The 21,358-nt window shown below is 41.7% G+C and overlaps 1 protein-coding gene across 1 annotated transcript in view; it reads right to left on the minus strand.

Annotated features, from left to right (window-relative positions):
• The window catches only part of ADCY2 (adenylate cyclase 2), a 385,343-nt gene that overhangs the window by 101,446 nt on the left and 262,539 nt on the right, over positions 1-21,358 (minus strand). The window contains exons 5-10 of the mRNA XM_055308552.1: positions 21,209-21,357; positions 14,564-14,675; positions 10,029-10,156; positions 4,690-4,848; positions 3,753-3,885; positions 2,649-2,822 (exon numbers count right to left, since the gene is read on the minus strand). Of these exons, the coding sequence (XP_055164527.1) occupies positions 2,649-2,822; positions 3,753-3,885; positions 4,690-4,848; positions 10,029-10,156; positions 14,564-14,675; positions 21,209-21,357 (855 nt within the window). The remainder of the gene's footprint in view (positions 1-2,648; positions 2,823-3,752; positions 3,886-4,689; positions 4,849-10,028; positions 10,157-14,563; positions 14,676-21,208; position 21,358) is intronic.

A 21,358-nucleotide genomic window follows, 5' to 3' on the forward strand; every position in this document is an offset into this window, starting at 1 on the left:
TGTTTCTCAGAGTGAGTAAGGGACACAGCCAACAGTTGTATGGGCTTCCTGTACTAAACAAAGCCTTGGATTTTCTTAAGACATTCTAGACTGTTGCTAAGGCAATCCCTCGGCTCTGCACCTGAAACTGTGAGACCAGCTGATTAAGAAAGTTGAGTTTGTTCAAGAGATCTTCCAATTTTTAGACACAATTCCCTGAAGCCAGAAGCACTAGACAGTTCTGATTCTCTCCTGAGGGAGGCATCGTCACTAACACATGCCCACAGATTAAAGTCAGAATGAAATCTCTCCCGGGACCCATGCTCAGGCAACAGGGGGGGCAGTCCTTCTTAAGTTTTGGGACAATAAAGACTGATAAGACTCAATATTTTTTAAGTAGGCTCCACACCCAGCATGGAGCCCAACGTGGAGCTTGAACTCAAGATTGACCCTGAGATCAACAGTCAAAGGCTTAACCGACTGAACCAACCAAGTGCCCTAAAGACTAATAGGAAACAACAACCACAATGACATCAATAATGCACCTGGAAACAGTATCTGAAACCACAAAAGAAACAACATATAAGATCACATTCTCATATTTATAGACAATTTTTCTTTCTTGAAAGCCAACCAACCAAACACTGGTACATAATAAATCTCAGCTAGGCATAGAGTTATCAGCCATGGGCTCTAGTAACAAATGCAGTGTTGAAGCAAAATCATCCAAATTATTATCATTTTTTGTACAAGTGATAGAAACATTGACTTTCACTGACAATGGAAACTCCCATCCTAGGATGCTTCCCTCAAACAGCCCCAAATGCTGGGAGGCCCCAGAAGCCTCAGGTCTGCCTCCTTGGATCTCCTCTTGATGATTTCATCTGGTTCCATGGCTTTGGATATCACCTAAAACTGGAAAACTCTTCTTCCAATCTCAGCTCAGAGTTCTCCTGAGTTCCAGGCTTACGCATCCAACTGGGGGCAGAGCCGCGTGGAGGTGTCTAAACGGCACAGTGTCTGGAAGATGCCCATCAGCAGTGTTCACTTTTCCATCTTGCATCACCTGTTTCCACCCAAGAATCTGTCATTTCAGCTATTCATCATTCTTCCAGCTGTGCAGCCAAAGAAGTGTGGTATGGATGATCTTTGATCCTCCTTTTTGAGCGTAGTTGTCTATTGCCAAGTCTTATTTGCCCTAAGTTCACATGAGCCCTGGGTTTGCTCCTCACTCATTTTTCTACTATAATCTGAGCATAACAGGGCATCAATCTCCTCTGGAGCCGTGCACTCTTGCTCCATCATTCCAAAGCATTAATCATGCCATGGCCTTTCCTCAATTCCGATCCTCTGATGACTTCTTGTTATATGTAGAGTGGATTGCACTATTAGCTCAGCGCATCTCATCCCTTGATAAACTCAGAGTCCTTACTGCTGATGACACTGCAGCCACACCAGCCTCCTCTCTGTCACCCCCACTGAAGACATCGACTCATTTCCATGTTGGGGCCAGTGAGTGTATTCGCTGCTACCTCCTCCCCACTGTCCTGCTCTCCTCCCTGAGACCCCCAGCTCACCCACCCAGAGCAGCCACTCCCTCCCCAGGGACACCTCCATGTTGTCTTCGTCATCAACCTCAGAAGCAGAAATGAGCCTGTTTGTTTACTCATTTGCTACTTATGGTCTCTCTCTTCCCAAGATGCAGCACACTGTTCTCGGACCTCTGCTGGCAGGCTGACTCCCTGGTGGACCAACGGATACGGTCCCCTGACAGCTCACATTTACTTTTTCATTGGGAAAAAACCACCAGGGAAGTTGAGAGGAGAGACATAATGAAGCCCAAACAAGAATGTGGGCTGTGGGGAGGCCGGAGGCACAGCAAGATTGAAGAGTTGGCTTTCACCCGACAAGCTGATGGGCCTCTTCTCATCAGCCGATGGGGGCTACGTAACATTCCACTGTCTTTTTCAACTCAACTGAATCCCTGGTACAATTACCACCATTATACATGAAATTTTACTCAGAGATGGTTTTAAAACTCTAACGATGCTACTGGGATTATTCTAAGTGCTTCGCTGTAGTTACTTTCCTAGTCCCCTGTGGGTCTTTGCTATTTTCTATCTGCATTTCAGCCATCTTAGTGAAAGTGTCCCTGTCGTAAGGAGCTTTGGCACTTGATGAGCTGTTGGGAGCTGGAGGGATGTCAGCAGGGAGTTCCAACAATAGCAGAACGTTCACTGCCCTGGACATGGCTTGAACACTCCCAAGATGAGAAGACAGTCTAGATGCTGCGATTTAATCTGCAAGGGCATCACGCCTTCATCTGTTCTTTGGTTAAGATGCCCAATCTTTCTGCTTTATGAGAGCAAACAAACAAAATGCCACGACAAAAAAAAAAAAAAAAAAAAGTTCAACTGCTGCTAATAAGTAAATGAAGTAACAGGTAAATAAAATGGTCCCGGGTTATAAAGTTTTACTGCAGAATTGCCTTGATTCAAACCCTTAGCAAAGTGAGCCCAGCCCTCACTCACACCCTGGGAGCTGTTGGTAAGGGGCCTCCCGGAGGAGAAGGGGTAAGCCTGCTTCATCACAGACCAAAGTTACTTTGGCAGAAGCAGCCCAAGCCCTCTGTGTTAGGGACCGGCGTTCTGAGCATGGGGAGAGCATACCGTCGTGCTGATCTTGCCATTCTCTGTGGTCATGCTGTCTCGATGATGCAGGTGTGCAAAGGGCTTGGCCGCTCCCCAGGACTCCAGGTACCGGGTCATGCGAACGGAAGCCCTCATCTTGGCTCCATCGAGGGTGTGGCGAGGTCTGAAGAGGTGAGGACTCCTTCGTTCTCCCTGGGGGTGAGAAGCAGAGCATGACACCTGGCCTAGCCAAGGGGTCAACCTCCTCCTTCCCGCTCCCTTGCCCCCACTGTAAGATTCCTCCCATGTCACCCCCTCACTCTCCACGGCTTCTGACTTCACTCCTTCAGGGCGACTGGTTTCCAGTGTTACAAGCTCTTTGAGCTGGGTGATTTCTGTCCAGACAGCAAAAGATACTAGTAATTTACACTTAGGAAAAAATAATCGTGATTTTAGCAGGTATTTTTACAAAGTAAATTCTTAAACAAGATAGGCTGCTCTGATTCAACTTTTTCTTGGTGACTGGTTTCCTAAAGTGACAGTTGTTAGAGATTGGGATGGTTTTCTGATGTTAAATGATTTTATGAATCTGTGTCCAGGTGTTCTCTAAACAAACTGTTCTTTAAAGATTATTTATTTATTTATTCATGAGAGACACAGAAAGAGGCAGAGACACAGGCAGAGGGAGAAGCAGGAGCAGGCTCCCTTGGGGGAGCCCCATGTGGGACTCGATCCCAGGACTCCGGGATCACGACCTGAGCCAATGGCAGATGCTCAACCACTGAGCCACCAGGTTCCCCCTGAGCATGTCTTTATGCAATTTTCCAACCGCCAGGGTGGGCACATGGGGAGACTTCCAGAAGCATCGTGGTCTAACACTTACATCCCCTCATACTGGCAGTGACCTTATCACAGAAGCAAGCAATTCATTTCAACTGTTTCTTTAATAAGTATTTGAATTTATTATTACAAAACGTGGTCCATAATCAAACTGCCATGTGCACTTAAAATAATTAGAGGCAAAGACTAGCAAAGCATTAGATTGATTCTTGACTAAAAATGCTTATCTGTATCACTAACTTGCCCCTTTCCATCTCAATCACAGAAGTCGCAGGTTAATTATAGGCTCCTTACAGTACTGACCTTGGGGTTGATTACAAAGTAGGTCTTCACCAGGTGCTGCTTTAAATACGGGTCTCTGATGTCACCGTCTCCTTCCTCCACTTTATAAGCACCGTTCAAGTGTTCCAGGGTGACAGAAGAAATGTGAACACGTCTGAAATTCCATTTTAAAACCACAATCAAGACAGGTAAGGAAAAACATGAAGATTTTTCTATTTATTTATGATTTCAGAAATAATTTCCTCTCCCCCAAATGAAGGAAAGGCTCTATGTTCTTGGTAAAATGGAATGTAACACAGATTTATATTTTATTACACAGGACTTTAGAAAGATGCTCACAGAGGTCACAAGATACGGACATTTAGAGCTTCTCTGCAGGGTGGGCATGGTGGATTACAGCAAATAAAACTGGATCATATGGAAGTTTTGTGTATCAGCATATTTTTTGAAACACATGCCAATGGCATTTTATGGGATCTGCCGATCTGTATGAAAGTATGGATTTTCTCTCTCAGTGTTTGCTTCCACACTTCTGCAGATTATAGCACTTGCATCAAAATTGTCTCGTCTGAACTACGCTCCTCTAAGTGGAGGCAAATGTTACAGTTCACTCATTCAATAGTACTGGCTCCAGAAGTCACCAGGAACAGAGAAATGCCACATCTGCCCAGCGTTATAAAACATCTTTCACTTAGGTCACTATGCATACATTTGCAAATAAATAAAAAGTAATTCAGGTTCTGATATCCACCATCTTTGACCTCAGGGTGGGGTGGTGGAATTGAGCCTTGAAGAGTTTGTGTTTATCTAATTTATGTAAGAGGCCAGTGGGCAGGAATCACATGACACCAAGAGGCAAGAGAAACCACCAGACACTCTGCAGTCAGTTACTAATCTGCTCCCCTGTCCTCTCTAACCATGTCCACAGCTTGAAGACAGAAATCCAGACTGTCCTTACCCAGGGACCCCTCCAGCCTCCATGTGATTGGCCAGGGTCACGTCATGTGACCACACGTCGTACTGCCACTTCTGCAGGCCGATCACCCCGCAAAGGACGTTCCCGGAATGCACTCCCACGCGCATGTTAATATCCACACCAGTCGCATCCCTCACCTTCCTGCAGAGAAGGAAAGTACCATCACCATCTGGAACACCCTCATTCCTTTGACTCTTGGCCAGTTTTCAGGGCACTGTTCTATTCAGAATTGCTCAGGCTGTGGGAAACATAGCCATGACTTCCTCCTGTGGCACAAGATTGCTGCTCTGAGCCAAGGGAAAGGCCTTTACTTTTTGGTTGTCCCCAGGCTCCACTCCCCTGGCTATGACAGCCACATGAGAGGCCAGGCTGCTGGTGCTGATGCAGCCTTTCAGCTGTAGCTTTGACTTTTTCAACAAATACAAGTATCAGGCACCTGTCACATGCTGACACCTGCTCCAAATTTTCACACTAGAATCATGTGACATTGCCCTGTACTGTCAGAAATGGTCTGAGATGCCACATATGATACTACCACTTACATAATGGATGTCCCCAGTGAATATTTTCTGCTGATAAGAGACAATACAGCTTATTTGTGAGCCTAATAATGACTTCAGCCTGAATAGGAATTTTGTAAAAAACCTAACCATGAGTTTAAAGCATTTCAGTCGTGCACAATCTTTAACAAAAACAACAAAACTCTTCCAAGACTTTTAAAAACGTGTAAGGTATCATTAAAAAGAAACAAATTAAAAATATCATTTAAAAATACTTGAGGATCCTATCAGTAAGTCATTTAGAGACAAATGAAGACAAATGAAGAACTTCCTTTAATGGAAAATGGAAAAGCTTATTAATTTATGCCAACTAAATGTATTTACCTGTTAAATATTACTACCAAAGAAGTATACAGGGAGGTGTCCCGAGGTACATGGAGAGAATTATCCCAGAGCAAATGTGGAGGGAAGTGATGACAATGATTGTGACCCAGCAGAGGACGCTACCAGGTGTGGGCTGCAGTAAATAAGAATCTCAAAATGCCATCAGCATGGATGTCATGCTTCAATGATACAATGACATCGTTTGAGCATGTGAAAAGTGATGAGACGTCATAAGAAGAAATGGATCCACAAAAAATAATGACTTCCTGAGAAAAGAATCTAAAATGCTGTTTCCTCCTTCTCTCCTCCTTTCTTCCTTCCCATCCCTTCCTCCTTCCCTATCTTCCTGTTCTGTTTTTTCACAAAAAAGATCACCTATCTGGTCCCATGCAAGTCATCCAAATGCTTCACTCCTGTCCACAGGATGGGTCAGAGTCTCAACATGACGCTGGAGAGCTGCCCCCTGTCACTCCATCCTCTATCAGCAATGGGTCCTTATGGCTGCCTGGGCACCATATGGTCCTTAACTCTGGGCCTTTGGTCAAAATGGTTTCTCTCTCTCTTCCTCACTTCCCTGAGCCTCCCCTCCCTGACAGGGCACAGGCATCACGTGGCTAGCTGGCACTGTTTTTTCCATCAGCAGCTTAGGCATGACCTCGTCTGGGGAGGCTTTCTAGTCTCCTTCTAGACTGATGTGGGCACCACCCACCCCTCTATGCTCCAGTCTCTCTGAGTGCAGTCAGCACTCCCTGCTTGTGTTCACATCTGCTCTGTCAACCCTGTGAAGACACACCTGGTCCAAATGGTTTGCAGATCCATCAGGGGGTTCAGGGTCTGGTACAACACAGACAACTTGGCATAAGTTTACTAATTGATACAGGTCATTTCTGAAGGATTTTACTGTGTATCTGTCGTTGGGAGACAATGATCCTGAAAAATTTGCCATAGAACCTGTCGTTGTTCTTAAGATTTCCTGTTATTGAGAGAGAACAGTTCCAGCCAATGACATTTCTGTTGACCAGATATGGCCAACAGCAAGTCAAGAGCGAATAAAAGGGTGGATGACATACTCTACAGTTGGTCATTTGTGACAGAACTGACTGGTCAATGATTTGGCTTTTTAAAAAATTGTTTTATTTAAATTCAACTTAATTAACATATACTATATTATTAGTTTCAGAGGTAGAATTTAGTGACTCAACCAGTTGTATATAACACCCAGTGCTCATCACATCACGTACTCTCCTTCATGCCTGTCACCCAGTTGCCCAATCCCATCACATCCCCTCCTCCAGCAACCTCAGTTTGTTTCCTAGAGTTAAGATTCTCTAATGGTTTGTCTCCCTCTCTGTTTTCAACTTATTTTATTTTCCCTTTCCTTCCCCTATGTTCATTTATTTTGTATCCTAAATTTCACATGAGTGAAATCATATGGTATTTGTCTTTCTGACTGACTTTTTTCTCTTAGCAAAATGCCCTCTTTAAAACCATCTCCATGTCCTTTGTGTCTTTTTTAGAAAAATGAGGTGATCAAAGGTTCAAATGAGTTGACAGACCAAAAGTTTTAATGCATTTGGATGCAACCTGTGTGATCTACAGAAAAATATCAAAATAGTTGCTTAAAGCTTGTGACAATAGAAGACATTCATTTTAGTTTAAGAGGATCCTTAATCACTTACAAAGCCAGGGATCTGCACATTAGTTCCTGGATTAAGAACAGTTTACATTTTCATGACAGGGAAAAAAAAATCTCTCTAAGCACTGAGGATAATCCAAACCGCAGCTGACGTGCTTCAGTGGTGCTTTAGCTAATAGAGAATGAGGTGCTGAACACATGTGGAGGTCCAAACCCAGAGGAAAAATACAGGCAAATGTTCCCAGACCTACATTGCTGGTTTCTACGAAAAACCTGAGACAGTCAGGTGAAATTCCAAGTCCAAGTGGACTCTTTCTCTCCACCACCTTAAAAATTAGAATTCTTGTATTCATCTTCATCTTATGGTTCAATAAATGGAAATGGAAGTGCTTGCCCTTGTATGTTAGAAGAACAAAGAATTCTTGACATTTGCTGAGATGCCCTCTCTTTACCCTCTCTTTACCTGCCTTTTACTAGAAATGCAACAAAACCACTATTACTAATCACTTTGTCAAATGCATATGATCTGAACAGTTTGATATATAATAGAGAGACTGTGGAAGTCCTTGGTCACTGAGTGGCAGAGCAGAGAGACACACAACCATTGCCTGATTTGAAGCTTAAGCTTAGTTATAAGCAAGAGTTCTAGAAAGTTTCCTCAAATCTTCTACTGTTAACTGAGATTCTGGATGCATGAGCTATTACTTATGTATCCATCATGGACGGATAAATAAAATGTGGTATATACATACAATGGAACATCACTCCCCCATTAAAAGGAATGAAGCACTGATGCATTCTACAAGGTGGATGAACCTTGAAAACATTATACTATGTGAAATAAGCCAAACATTAGCCAATGAATATTGTGTGATGCCAACGCATATGAAGTATCTAGAAAAGGCAAATTCTCAGAGACAGAAGGTTAAAAAAAAGGGCTGCCAGGGGCTGGAAGAGAGTGGAATGGGGAGTTATTCCTTATATGGGTATAAAGTTTCTGTCTGGAATGATGACAAGATCCTAGTAGTAGACAATGGTGGAGGTTGCCCACATTTTAAATCTAATCGATGTCACTGAATTGCACATGTAAAAATGTTAAGGAACAGTATTTATGTATATTTTGTCACAATAAAAAAAAATTACTCAAAAATACTACTGATGAGCTGGTGACATGCCAGTGGGCAGAATGTACATAAATTTCTTCTAAAAGCTCTTCAACATGGTGGAGTAACACAAGCTGATGGAACTGGGAAATGGTTGATGCAAAATCAGAAACCAAACTTTAGTAATCCAACATATTATTGAAGCATGTAATAAATACATTAAAAAAAATCCCTTCTCCTACTAGAATATTTCACCCCGTGTTGGAAACCCACACCAAGACTGCCTCCAGGGGCAGGTGATAAATTTGAGAAAACCTATTAGTTTTACTGATTAGATTCACTTCCCCTTTCTAGATCCAGAAACGGAAACAGTTAATTACTTTTGATAAAAGGTAAAACTAATTTTCATGTCAGAGAAGACAAATGAGATTTACTTTGAGGAAGAAGCAGGAGGGATCAGATTATTCCCACACAATGTATATTGTGTGAGATGCAGAGGCCATACTGCAAATCCTCCCATCTCTATTCTTTCTTCAAATCCACCTAATTCATTTGCCTCCCAATGCTGACTTGTCCACAGTGGTCTGTGGACACTAGAGGATGTGGACCACAGGGATCTCCCATACTTACTGGAGGCAATGTGGGTTTCACCGTTCATCCCCAGATAGCACTGAGAAAGCCACCCATCAGCCTGTTCAGTTCACGTCATCATGTAACTAACATACATGGTGGCTAAACATGTGACAGCCTGACTTGTTGCTTTCCCACTGAAAGCCCCATTTACTGTAAACCTGAGACCAGGAAATAGAGCATCAGCCACATAATTCCCCCTCCTGCTTAGACCAAAAATGTAGATAGTGTAAAATCATGTGACTAAAACAAGCCATCAAAAAACCCAATAAACTCAAATCTTTCAATCACATAACCAACAAACAAGAGCTTTTACCATTTATAAGAATATTCTGGCTTCTACCAAAGGCATCACTAAAGAAGTATGTTATGGCACCAGTAACAAAAAATAATTTTGTACCTTACACTTTTATCTGGCACTTGTCAACTGTAACATTATTCTACATAAGTAAATCTCCAGAATTATGATGAAAGAAACCATAGATACAACACAGAAAACATACTCTATGTATATAAACTGAATCTAAACTTACAGAGCTGAGCATTTTTTGACTAGATGCAGTAATTTTGGAGTCTGGTGGCAAAAACTACCTTCTTTCTGACAACTTGAGTGTAGCCATGTTGTTTGTCTAAGATGGTCTGTATGGAGTGTTGAATCACTAAATTGTACAGCTGAAACTAATACACTGTATGTTAACTAATTGGAATTTAAGTAAGAACTTTAAAAAAGGAAATTGTTTGTCAGATGATAAGAGCACAGACATTTTCCTTAAGATCGGAGAAGATATTTAAATGAAAAAAACAACCCAAACTCTACTTGCCCATAGATTTCTACCTTGGTTTTGCTGTGATCTAAGGTTAACAACAACAATACAAAACACTTACAGAAGTGTTACTTTGGACTGAGTTACTCACACGCCAATAGTTGGGTCTCTGCACACTTACATTCAAAGGCACAATAATGCTTTTAATCCCAGTAGACAGAAAAACAGGAATAGTTGTGAGTGACAATTATAACTCAAGATTCTTAAAAGAGTTAAAAAGGATCCTACTAAGCATCACACTTACTTTATGGCTTCACACATGTCCAGCCCCATTTTCACACAGTTCTTGGCATGGTTTGGGAGAGATATAGGGAGTCCGGATACACAATAGTAGCAGTCTCCCAAAATTTTTATTCTCATGCATTCATTCTCCTGGAAGAAGAAATCACAGCATTCAGTTGCGCTCACAAAGGTTTAGATTTTCCGAATATCATCAAAGGCATGTTCTACTGATACCATCACAATAACCAGGGCTTGTGGGGACAGAAATGAGCACTGGTTGTGTTTCCCTTCATGATCCAACAAGGATGGGCCACCCTCACCTACATGCTCCTTTGCCGAAGCAGGAATAATAAGGAAAGGGGGAAGGAAAGGAAAGCAGAGAGAATGTTCTGGAATGATTTACTCTTAACAGTAGCAGAGGGGTACAACGACAGGGTCATTCTCTCCAGCCCAAACATCCCAAACACTGGTGGCAAAATGAAATATTCCACGCAGAGCAGAATCTTCCAGGACAGTGAATGATGACTAGAACTCAACTGGAATTAGAACTGTATGCCAATCCCTACTATGCTCATATTTTTTTTTCATTTATTTTAAAGCTGAAGGAGATTCTTACCTGCAGAATGTAACTTCTGATAAACATCTCTATAATACAATAAGCTACCATTCAACATTGCCAAGTAATTTAAAACTTAATTCTGACCTTCGGTTAAACTGTTTTAATATGAAATGGGATTCATTATTTTTCTTGGCTGGGTTGTTTTTATATTATGATATTGAGATTAGCTTCATTTATATGTAGTAATCCTACATGCATTTCTAACTTTTCTAGTTACTTTATAGACTCGTCAGTAAGGAAAAAAAGAAAGGGAAAAAGGCAAAAGAAAAAGAAGCAAAAAACCCCAAAGATGTGCCAAACACAGATCTTTTCCTTCTTAACACTAACACAGGCTTATGTATATACTGAACAAACCTGAAATAATAAAATGAACATAAGATTTTCTTGTTCTTAAGTATGCGTTAAGTTTGTTGAAGATTTTGCCTACTTCTTTTCCTGCCTGATATAGAGTGCACAAGCTAGGGCATATTTTCATACTTATCTATGATGCTGTAGACAATGCGCTTAGTAACTCCTGATTAAAAATATCGTAATAAAAAGGCAAACAAGTATGTATTAATAGGGCTTCCATCCCATACTTGTTAAATAGATATTTTGAATCTAGAAAACACTGAGATTAACAAAAGTGAATTCTTGGCAAACTTATCAAAGATCAGTTGACCCTATACATGTGTGCATGGGTTTATTTCTGGACTCTCAGTTCTGTTCCATTGGTCTATAGGTCTGTTTTTAATGCCAGTATCATACTGTTTTGATTCTGTAGCTTCATAACTCATTTTGAAATCAGGAAGTGTGATGCTTCCAGCTTTGTTCTTCTTGCTTACAATTGCTTTGGCTATTTGGGATCTCCTGTGGTTCTTTATGAATTTTAGATTGTTTTTTCTGTTTCTGTAAGAGATACCACTGGGATTTTGATAGGAATTGCACTGACTCTGTAGATGCTTTGGATATTATGGACATTTTAGCAATATTAGTTCTTCCAACCCACGAACATGGGATGTCTATTTATTTGTGTCTTTTTAGATTTCTGTCATCCATGTTTTGTGGTTTTCAGTGTATAAGCTAATTCACCTACTTGGTTAGGTTTATTCCTAAGTATTTTATTCTTTCTGATGCTAATGTAACTTTTCTTGATTTCCTTCCCAGATACTTAGTATTAGCATAAAGAAACACAACTGTTTTTTGTACACTGATTTTGTATCCTACAACTTTACTAAATTTATCTATTAGTTATTTAAAAAAATTATTTATTTGAGAGACAGAGTGAGTGTGTGAGCAGGGGGAAGGACAGTGGGAGAGGGAGAAGGAGAGAAGGAGATCCCCAGCTGAGTGCAGAACCAGACATGGGGCTCAATCACATGACCATGACATCATGACCTGAGCCAAAATCAAGAGTCGATGTCCAACTGACTGAGCCACCCAGGCACCCTCTATTAGTTCTAACAGATTTTGTGGACATTTTAGGGTTTTCTATACACAAGATCATGTAATCTGCAAACAAAGATAGTTCTACTTCTTTTATGATTTGGATGCCTTTTATTTCTTTACCTTGCCTAATTGCTCTGGCTACTTCAAGGACTGAGTTGAACAGAAGTGGTGGGAGTAGACATCCTAGTCATGTTCCCAAAGGGTGTTTAATTTTGTCAAATTTTGTCAAATGCTTTCTCTGCATCTTCTGAAATAATCATGTAATTTCTATCCTTCATTCTGTTAATGTGGTCTATCATGTTGATTAACTTGTGTTGAACCAACCTTGTATTCCAGAAATGAATCCTACTTTATCATTGTGTACAGTCCTTTAAATGTGCTATTTGAACTCAGTTTGCTAAGTGAAATATGCCTGACTTTATTCAGGATATCTCATGATCCTGAATAAGAGAGTGCATGATCTCACTTATATGAGGAATCTGGAATAGCCAAAGTCACAGATCAGAGAGTAGACTGGTAGTTGCCAGGCATGAGGGAAGGGAAAAATGGAGGTTATGGGTCAGAGGGCATACAGCTTCAGTTATGTAAGATGAGTAAGTCTTGAAGATCCACTGTATAGCATTGTGTCTATCGTTGACAATACTGTACTGTATACTTCAAAACATGCAAAGAAGGTAGAGCTTATGTTAAGTGTTTTAAATACATCATCATCAATAATAAAGAGGGAAAGAGGACATTTCTGTATGTGGTGGATATGTTTATGGTATAGAGTGTGGTGATGGTTTCACAGGTGTATGCTTATCCTCAAGCTCATTACCTTTTATATATCAAATATGCAGTTTTTTTGTATGTCAATTATACTTCAATAAAGAGGCTTAAAAGATTTTAAAAAACAAGTGAATGATCTGATTTTGAGTTCCTTAGCTTAGTTATGTGCCTTATGTAGAATTCATTCAATTGGCTGAGCTGTTTGCTTATGATGCATGTTATTTAACCAGGAGGCATGAAGTGATTCCCAAAACATGCTCCCTCTGTGACCAACAATGGATGCACCAAGCCATCCTAGGCTATATGCTGATATTGCCTAGACATTCCTTTGTTATAACCACCAGAGAGGAAGAGACGGACACACCAAGTACTTCTGTTATGAGCACTGAATTTTGTCTTCCCCAAATTCATATGTTGAAGTCCTAACACCTAGTGCATGTGAACTTGATCTCACAGCAGACTTAGTTAAGATGGGGTCGTACAGGGGTTGGTTGGGTCACTAATCCAATATTCCTGGTGCCTTTATAAAAATGGGATATTCAGACAGTGAGATATGCCCAAAGGGAGAATGCCATTTTAACATTGGAGATATGTTGTCACCCACCAAGATTGGGATGTTTCTTTCTAATGTGACAAAAGTGACTTTTTATTAATTCAAACTTTTAAGGCATTATTTAAGTTTTAAATCTTTTTCTAAACATGAGCAGCCAAAAAGCTCAGCCTCTTCCTTTGGTTTGGTAAAAGGAAGAAAGCAGTGCTAGCCTCTTACTGTTTTTTTAAAATCCCCAGTGATATCCATCATGGTCAGGCAGGCAGCAGAGGGCACCTCCTAGGGAGCCTGACCCAGGAGTGACCCTGTGAACATCAGAAAGCCACATTTATTCTTAAGAGGCTTGCCTGGAATGTTCTGTATGGTTTAAAAGTGAGATGAATCTTGCAGTGAACTAAATTTGGGACCAACTCTCTCTTCCATATATAAATAATTCACTTTAATAAGCATAATTTAGTTTTTTTTTTCTGGAAATAATTCACAGAAAGAATGAGGCTGACTGGTAATGCGTTATGAGGTGGAAGTAAAGGGCTGGCAAGGAGGGAACTATTTTTTTATCACTATTCCCACCAGGAACCCTCATGGTTCCAGTAAATATGCAAGTTCTAGTTTTGGATTGCCTGTCACCATTTCCTCTCCATGAAATTTCCCATCCATGAGCACATGAATGGGAAATAAGGAACTGACATTTCTGTTCAAGTGGCACAAAGGTCAATAGATATAAATGAGATAGTAAATAAAGGGCTTAAGTGGAAAATGTGCATCCTATTTAGGAGTTCTTTCAGGCTGCTGAATACATGAATAGCTATGAGTGGATGAGAGGCAATCATGTTTCCAACTCCTGACATCAAAATGCCTAAAAAAGAGGAACTTAGAACAGCACCAAACAGAGGGATATACAACTTATACTCACCATCTTGAATGTATTTACTATATGTGTGCTGAGTTCTCTATATGCAGACATTTTAAAAATAGATGCAAACATGTGCTAATTGTATGCTACAACATTTCTCATCCCGGAGAAATGAGACTCATCAGAGCCCAACGGCAAATAAACCATATGAATCTATAAACACCATTCCTAAATGGTACTCTATGAAAAAGCAAATAATTGATAAGGGACAAGAGAAAAAAAAAGTTAGTCAACATTTTATAAATCCTCAAAAGAGAAGGGACTCACTAACAGTCGTACCTTTGCAATTTGATCAAACTTTCCAAACAGCTCGTTCAGCATGTGGACCAGCTCTCCTGGGGAGCAGTCACTGGCCAGCCGGGTGAAGCCAACAATGTCAGCATACAGGATACTGTAAGAACAAGGGTAGAAGTGTTTGCAATTTCATATTTGTTAAGAAGTAATGGTATTTTTTTCCCTTGAAAGAGTATATAGTCCTTTCCATTTATATCTATATTTTACAAGAAAAATGTCACCTCCCTGGATAGGAAATAACATAAACATTGTGCCAAACTTTCCATTAAAATTTTTTTTTGATGCCAAGTTTTTATAATTAAAGTGGGAGAAGAAAAAGTCACATGATGCACTTCATCCATTCTAGTCCATTCTTACTGATCACCTTTATTCTCTCATGGCCAGTCCCTTTCTCCCTGCTTGGTTTATGTGGTATTCATCCAGAGAGTTCATTACATGGGCACAATTCAGATATCTATTTGAACTGCTACATGCATTTAAATTATAAGAATTCCTAAAGTAGAAGCAGCAAAGTCAGAATAGCAAATTCTGCTTTCACTTATTCAAAGAAAGAATAACAATCTTCTTAAAAGAAAGAGTACTTAACAAAAGGTTTTGTGGGCAGCCCGGGTGGCTCAGTAGTTTAGCACAGCCTTTGGTCCAGGGTATGATCCTGGAGACCCGGGATCGAGTCCTGTGTTGGGCTCCCTGTGTGGAGCCTGCTTCTCCCTCTGCCTGTGTCTCTGCCTCTCTCTCTCCATGTCTCTCATGAATAAATAAATAAAATCTTAAAAAAAAAAAGGTTTTGAATTATTTATTCCTTGCCAGGATGAAGCTGACATGGTGCATCTTCCTTGAGCTCAGAGTGTTGTTGGGGGTGATGCATTAAACAAATAAGGAAGGACACCAGCAAAGTCCAATCACAGTGATAATAAGTGTGTGTGTTGTGTGTCATGGGAAGGGGGGTTAGCTGGTGATGAGTCCAGGAGAGCTTCCTTTCAAGGGACGTACATGCTAGTGAGACGTATCAGATTTCTCAGAGTCGTGTCTGTGTTTAGTTAACCCTCAAAGGTCAGGATAGGATAACATAGCCTCAGGATGTGCATTACCACTTTTCCACACAATGACATGCTTATGATTTGTATAAAGATCTCACAAAGAGGCCTAAAATTCCTGCTGGCAGTTGGAGATTCAAATATGGTTTAAGTTGTACCCTGAAACAAAATTACCACCTCACACCCATCAGGATGGCCAGTATCCAAAAAATAGGAAGTAAGAAGTATGGTCAAGGCTGTGGGGAAATTGGAACCCTTCCCCACTGCTGGTGGGAATATAAGATGGTGCAGCTACTGTAGCAAAATGTATGGTGGTTCTTCAACAGATGAAACAGGATGACCACGTGACCCACCAAGTCCCCTCCTGGGAATATACCCCAAAGAACTGGAAGCAGGGACTCGAACTGATATTTGTATACCATGTTTACAGCAGCATTATTCACAATAGTCAGAAGGTAGGAATAAATCACACTAACAGATGAATAAAGAAATATGATATACCCAGAATACATGAAATGTTATTCTGTCTTTAAAAGAAATGGAATTGGGATCCCTGGGTGGCGCAGCAGTTTAGCACCTGCCTTTGGCCCAGGGCGTGATCCTGGAGACCCGGGATCGAATCCCACATCGGGCTCCAGGTGCATGGAGCCTGCTTCTCCCTCTGCCTATGTCTCTGCCTCTCTCTCTCTCTCTCTCTCTCTCTATCATAAATAAATAAAAAATTTTAAAAAAAATAAATAAAAGAAATGGAATTCTGACACATGATACAATATGATGAACCTTGGACACATGATACTAAGTGAAGTAAGCCAGACACAAAAGGACAAAGACTGTATGATTCCACTTACATGAGATACCTAGAATAGTCAGACCATAGAGACAGGAATTAGAGGGATGGGTGCTAGAGACTGGGTGGCAGAGGGAAGCTGCTGCTGAATGGGTACAGAGCCCCAGTTTCAGGATGAAGAAAAGGTTCTGGAGATGGATGGTGGTGATGGTTGCAGAACAATGTGAAGGTGTTTAACGTCACTACACTGTACAATTAAAAACTGTTAAAACCGTGTTATGTTACGTATGTTTTACCATAATAAAAAAGTAACGTGGCATTGGCCAGTCTGATCTCAGGCTGGATCTCTGCTGTTGGCTGCACTCCATTCACTGTGCCAAACACAAGGCTTGTGGCTTCACCTTGGAGGGAAGACTTAGTCCTCTGCTGATGACAAAAGCTGGAGGAGAACTCTCTGGTCCAAGAAAATCACGGCTGCAGGGGCTTCTGCATTGTCCATTCTGCTCAGATGGTGCCATCAAACTTTCCCTACTCCCCCCATAGCACCCTGTATAAGCAAGGATCACAGACACTGAGCCTGGTCCAAGAGGAAAAATTAACTCTGCTTATGCAGAGAAAGAGCATCTGATCCAAGGAAGTATTGAGAAGGAGAATGTGCGGATGGGCAGTTGAATTTCCTTCCTTCTTCCTGTGGTCAAACATTGTAGTGGGTGAAGGCGCCCCAAGACAGGCTGGCCATAAATGTCTTACAATGGTCCAAAAGTTACCTGAAGCCAGGAGATTCAAAATGTAAACAGGTAATTGTGATGCAATGTGCAAAGAGTTATAGGAGAGGAAGCCTGGTACTCGTTGGGATCGCACAGGTACCCGACCTAGACTCTAATTAGCCACTTCAGAGAGATCGCTCCAGCCACAGCAATCTGGAAGCACACAGGTCAGTTAGAACCATAGCCCTTTCCTCCAAGAGGGCCATGAGGAGGGTCTATTGTCAGGAGAAACGGACAGAACTGGACAGATACGGGAGAAACGTAGGAAGAAGAATGAACCAGGTATGGTTAGTGATCAGTTATGGTGGATGGTGTGACTAGGAGAGGGAGGCCTCAAGGATGAAGACCCAGTTTCTGGTTGAGAAAGGGGCTCAAACCCAGCTCTGAACAAATCAAAACAAGCTTGTAGAGGAAGATGACCCATTCAACTCTGGTTGGGTTGAGTTTGATGGTGGTGTCAGTGGAGCATCCAAGAGGAAGATATTCACTAGGTAAGTAAGTATGGAAAGCTATGGTTGAGTTCTACATCTTTTTTTCTCAAGATTTATTAATTTGGAGAGAGCATGAGCCAGGGTAGGGGCAGAGAGAGAAGGAGAGAGAGAATCCTCAAGCAGCCTCCCCCCAGAGCATAGAGCCTGATGCAGAGCTCCATCCCATGACCCATGATATTGTAACTTGAGCTGAAATCAAGAGTTGGACACTCAATCGACAGAGCTCCCCAGGTGACCCAACTGAGTTCTGCACCTTAGTATCCCACAGTTGGTAATTAAAGTCCTGGATGAGAAATGGAAAGAACAGAGAGGAGCTGGGAGACAGTCCTAAAAACACTCATTTACAGAGAGGCTAGATTTAGGGAAGAGAAAATGGAAAAGGAGATGGTAGGAAGAGAAATGGGATATGATGTCATGGAGTATACAGCATGGGAAAATTCTTTGTGTGGGAAGGCAGGGTCAAGTGGCCAACCATATCGAGCTGTCAGAGATAAGGACACAAAGGCTAAGTCATACTCAGATATGGGAACAACATAGCTGGTGGGAAACTGAGCAAGAATGAGTTCTGTGATGTGGTGGAGGCAGATGGCAGAGTGTGAGGATTCGAGGAGGGAGAGAACACAAGGAAAACCAGAGAGTAAGGAACAACTTTTCTAGAATCTTGGCTATAAAAGGGAGAAACGGTCAGTTTCTGAATGGGGTGGTGGTGCTAGATTATGGGATGTGTGCTTATTTGCAAAGATGGGAAGGATTTGTGAATGCTTCAGCCCTAGTGGCAGGATTCAGAGGAAGATGCTGAAGATTCGAGAAGCAGCTAATAGCAGCTACCCTGCCATCTAGAAATGTCTCTCCTCCTCATTATTCTTCACATTATTATCACCCTCAGATAGAAAAGAGCTAATATATGTTATTAACAAAGAATAAACATCTTTTTGAATAAATGGACAAAGCAGAACTAAAAGTTAATGAAACTTCACTGTCTACAAACCTAATAATTCTCATAAAAAGAAAAAAAGACCTTCAAAAACCCTCAGGTATTGACTGGACTCTCTGCAATATCCATTTACCATGTTGGCTTCTTTGGTATTGCCTACCTTGCCCAGGATGAAAAGTCATGTTTTCATACTTATTATTACAAAAATAATTGGTACACCATGTGATTTGTGTATGATTTTACTTTTTAAGTTTTGGTATTTAAGTTACTTTAGTGTTCCAACTATGTGAATTTAAATTTAATTTGACACAGCTAATAGATTCTAGACAATCTTTGAAGGTACTTGAAGCTGTGTCTGTAATCCTTTGCCTCAATAGTGTGGTAGCCAGCTTCCAAGATGGCCCCAGAGAGGTCCTCACCTTCTGGTACCTACTCTCTTGTAGTGTCCACCCTCCACTGGATAGGGTTGACCTGTGTCATCAAGAGGTTGCTGCAGGAACTACAGCAATAACTTTCCAAGCCTAGATCATAAAAGATCTTCCACCGGGCTCGGTCTTGGAGTCCTTGCCCTAGGAAGTGAGCTTCCATGTGGTCAGGACACTCAAGAAACCTGTGAGCAGACTCAGTGATGATGAGCTAAGGCCTCCAGCAAGCCACATGAGGAACGGCCTCAGAGGCAGGTCCCCCAGCAGCCCACCAGATACCAGGCCTGAATCCACATCAAAGACCACAAGCCAGAACCACCAGGTGAAACTGTTCTCAACTTGGGACAAACAGAAGCTGTGAGATAATGTTTACTGTTGTCTGAAGCCACTAGGTTTTGGGGTACTTTGTCACGTAGAAAGAAGTTAATGCAGACAGCATGGGGAGCCTTCATCAGCTGTCTGAGGCTGGAGGTCTCATCGGTCATTTTTATAGGGCTCTTTTCCCCGGGGATTATCTCACAGATACTCAAAAGATATTCGGGGATCTTGTTTAGATACAGCTGCATTTGTCTTTACATGTGTTAAACATCCCATGTGTACTTAAAACTATTTCCTCAGACAGGAGGGATACTGCCAATTTTCAGACAGCTAAGGCTGGAAGGGGCAATTTCTAGCATAACACCTTGTTGGATACTGGGAGAATGTTTCTACTTTCCTTCTTTGGGGAAAACGCTTAAAAATCTGAAGGCAGGCCAGTGTTTTAAATAATTTTACTCCTTAACAGGTGCAAATGCTCTTGAAATACATTTCCTTTTTTTAACCCCCCAAATGGTAGGGACTTAAAAAAAATATTTTTTTTACCCGTGATTCTTCATTTATCCCCTGCTTCTTTAGTTCCCACTGATTTATAGCTTTTTTTTTCTATTATTTCTTTCCCAATTTGCATTTCTCATTATATATTTAGCTCTGTGCGTGCTTGGACCGTATGCATCACTAGCTCACATACCTTTCCTCAAATCTGGGGTCAAAATGATATTGTCTTAGCAATGTAAATTACAGTAGAAAATGTAGTCAAATTTATTTCTTACTAATAAACTTCAAAAACCCTGGACTTGCAAACCAGCCTGGATGCCAGGATCATGCACTGTTAAGGATCCCAGCTTGAGAGTAAAAGGCCAAGTAGCCAAGTAGTCAATGTTCCACAAACTGTAGCTGTGTTTGTGATTGTTGCTGCTGAACTACTGAACAGAGTGGGTAATAACATCGAGGAACAAATGAGGCCAGATGCACAAGTTACTTATCGAGGGAACCTGGCAAGAATAAAAAGCACTTCTGTGATGTAGTTGAAAGGATGGAAGGAAACCCCTCCAAAGAAGTGTTATGAAGACTGGGTGGGCTTGGAGAACAGTGAAGGACCAGGCATACAGTCTGCAGGGGCCGAGTTCTGCTATAGCTGGGAGACAGGCAGCCTAGGAGGAAATGCTCTTCTGCATGTGAAGTGAGGGCCTGCACAGCTCCTCTCTGGAGCTGAGGGAGAAGGAGGCCCCATGTGGTTCTCCTTCTGGACCTCAATCCCATGCTGATAACATGGTAGTCTGCCAAGTAGTGAGATTATAGGAATGGCTCCCTGGGAAGCAGATGGGACTATGGCAGAGTTGGAAAACAAGAACTTTCACTATTAATTAATTAAGATGTACACCAGTCCCCTGTGATATTGGTTGCTGATTGGCCATAACCCCAGAAACCCATCATTCCTGATGGACAGGAAGTGCTAGCTTCATGAGGCCCTGGCCCTCCTAAGTCCCCTGGAGGAATCAGTTCTTGCATCAAGAGCCCACTGGCCCTACCTTCAATCTTACTACAAAGCCAAGGAGCCTGTACTCCAGGGATGCCATGATATCTGCCTATGGTGCTCCCAGAATAAGCACCCCACTAACTGCCTCTCTTTCCTTTGGGACTGAAGGTCCACCATAGAAAGTGGGGCCATGATGGATACCACCATCCAGGAAAGTGAAGAAGATTCTGCTTTCTTATCCTCAGCCCTGAGAGGCAGCAGAAGGGAGGTGGAGTGGGGACTATATTAACAGTCTCAGAGGAGCTATGATTTTGTGGGATGGGAGCTCCCAGTTAAAAATGTCCCCAGGCTGGCAAATGGCTCCCCGGACTCACTAACGGAGAACAGAGCAGCATACCTCACGTTGGTGTGTCGCTTGACATACAGGTTGTGAAAGTTGTTTGTGTTTTCCATTTGGCCGGCTTTGGGGCCCTGAAGCCTCTGGATGATCTCAGCTTTCATTTCCATGGCTATGTGAGCAGGCAGCAGAGAGAGCAAAAGCCGTTCC

Source organism: Nyctereutes procyonoides, unplaced genomic scaffold, assembly GCF_905146905.1.
Source record: "Nyctereutes procyonoides isolate TBG_1078 unplaced genomic scaffold, NYPRO_anot_genome, whole genome shotgun sequence".
Classification (NCBI taxonomy): domain Eukaryota; kingdom Metazoa; phylum Chordata; class Mammalia; order Carnivora; family Canidae; genus Nyctereutes; species Nyctereutes procyonoides.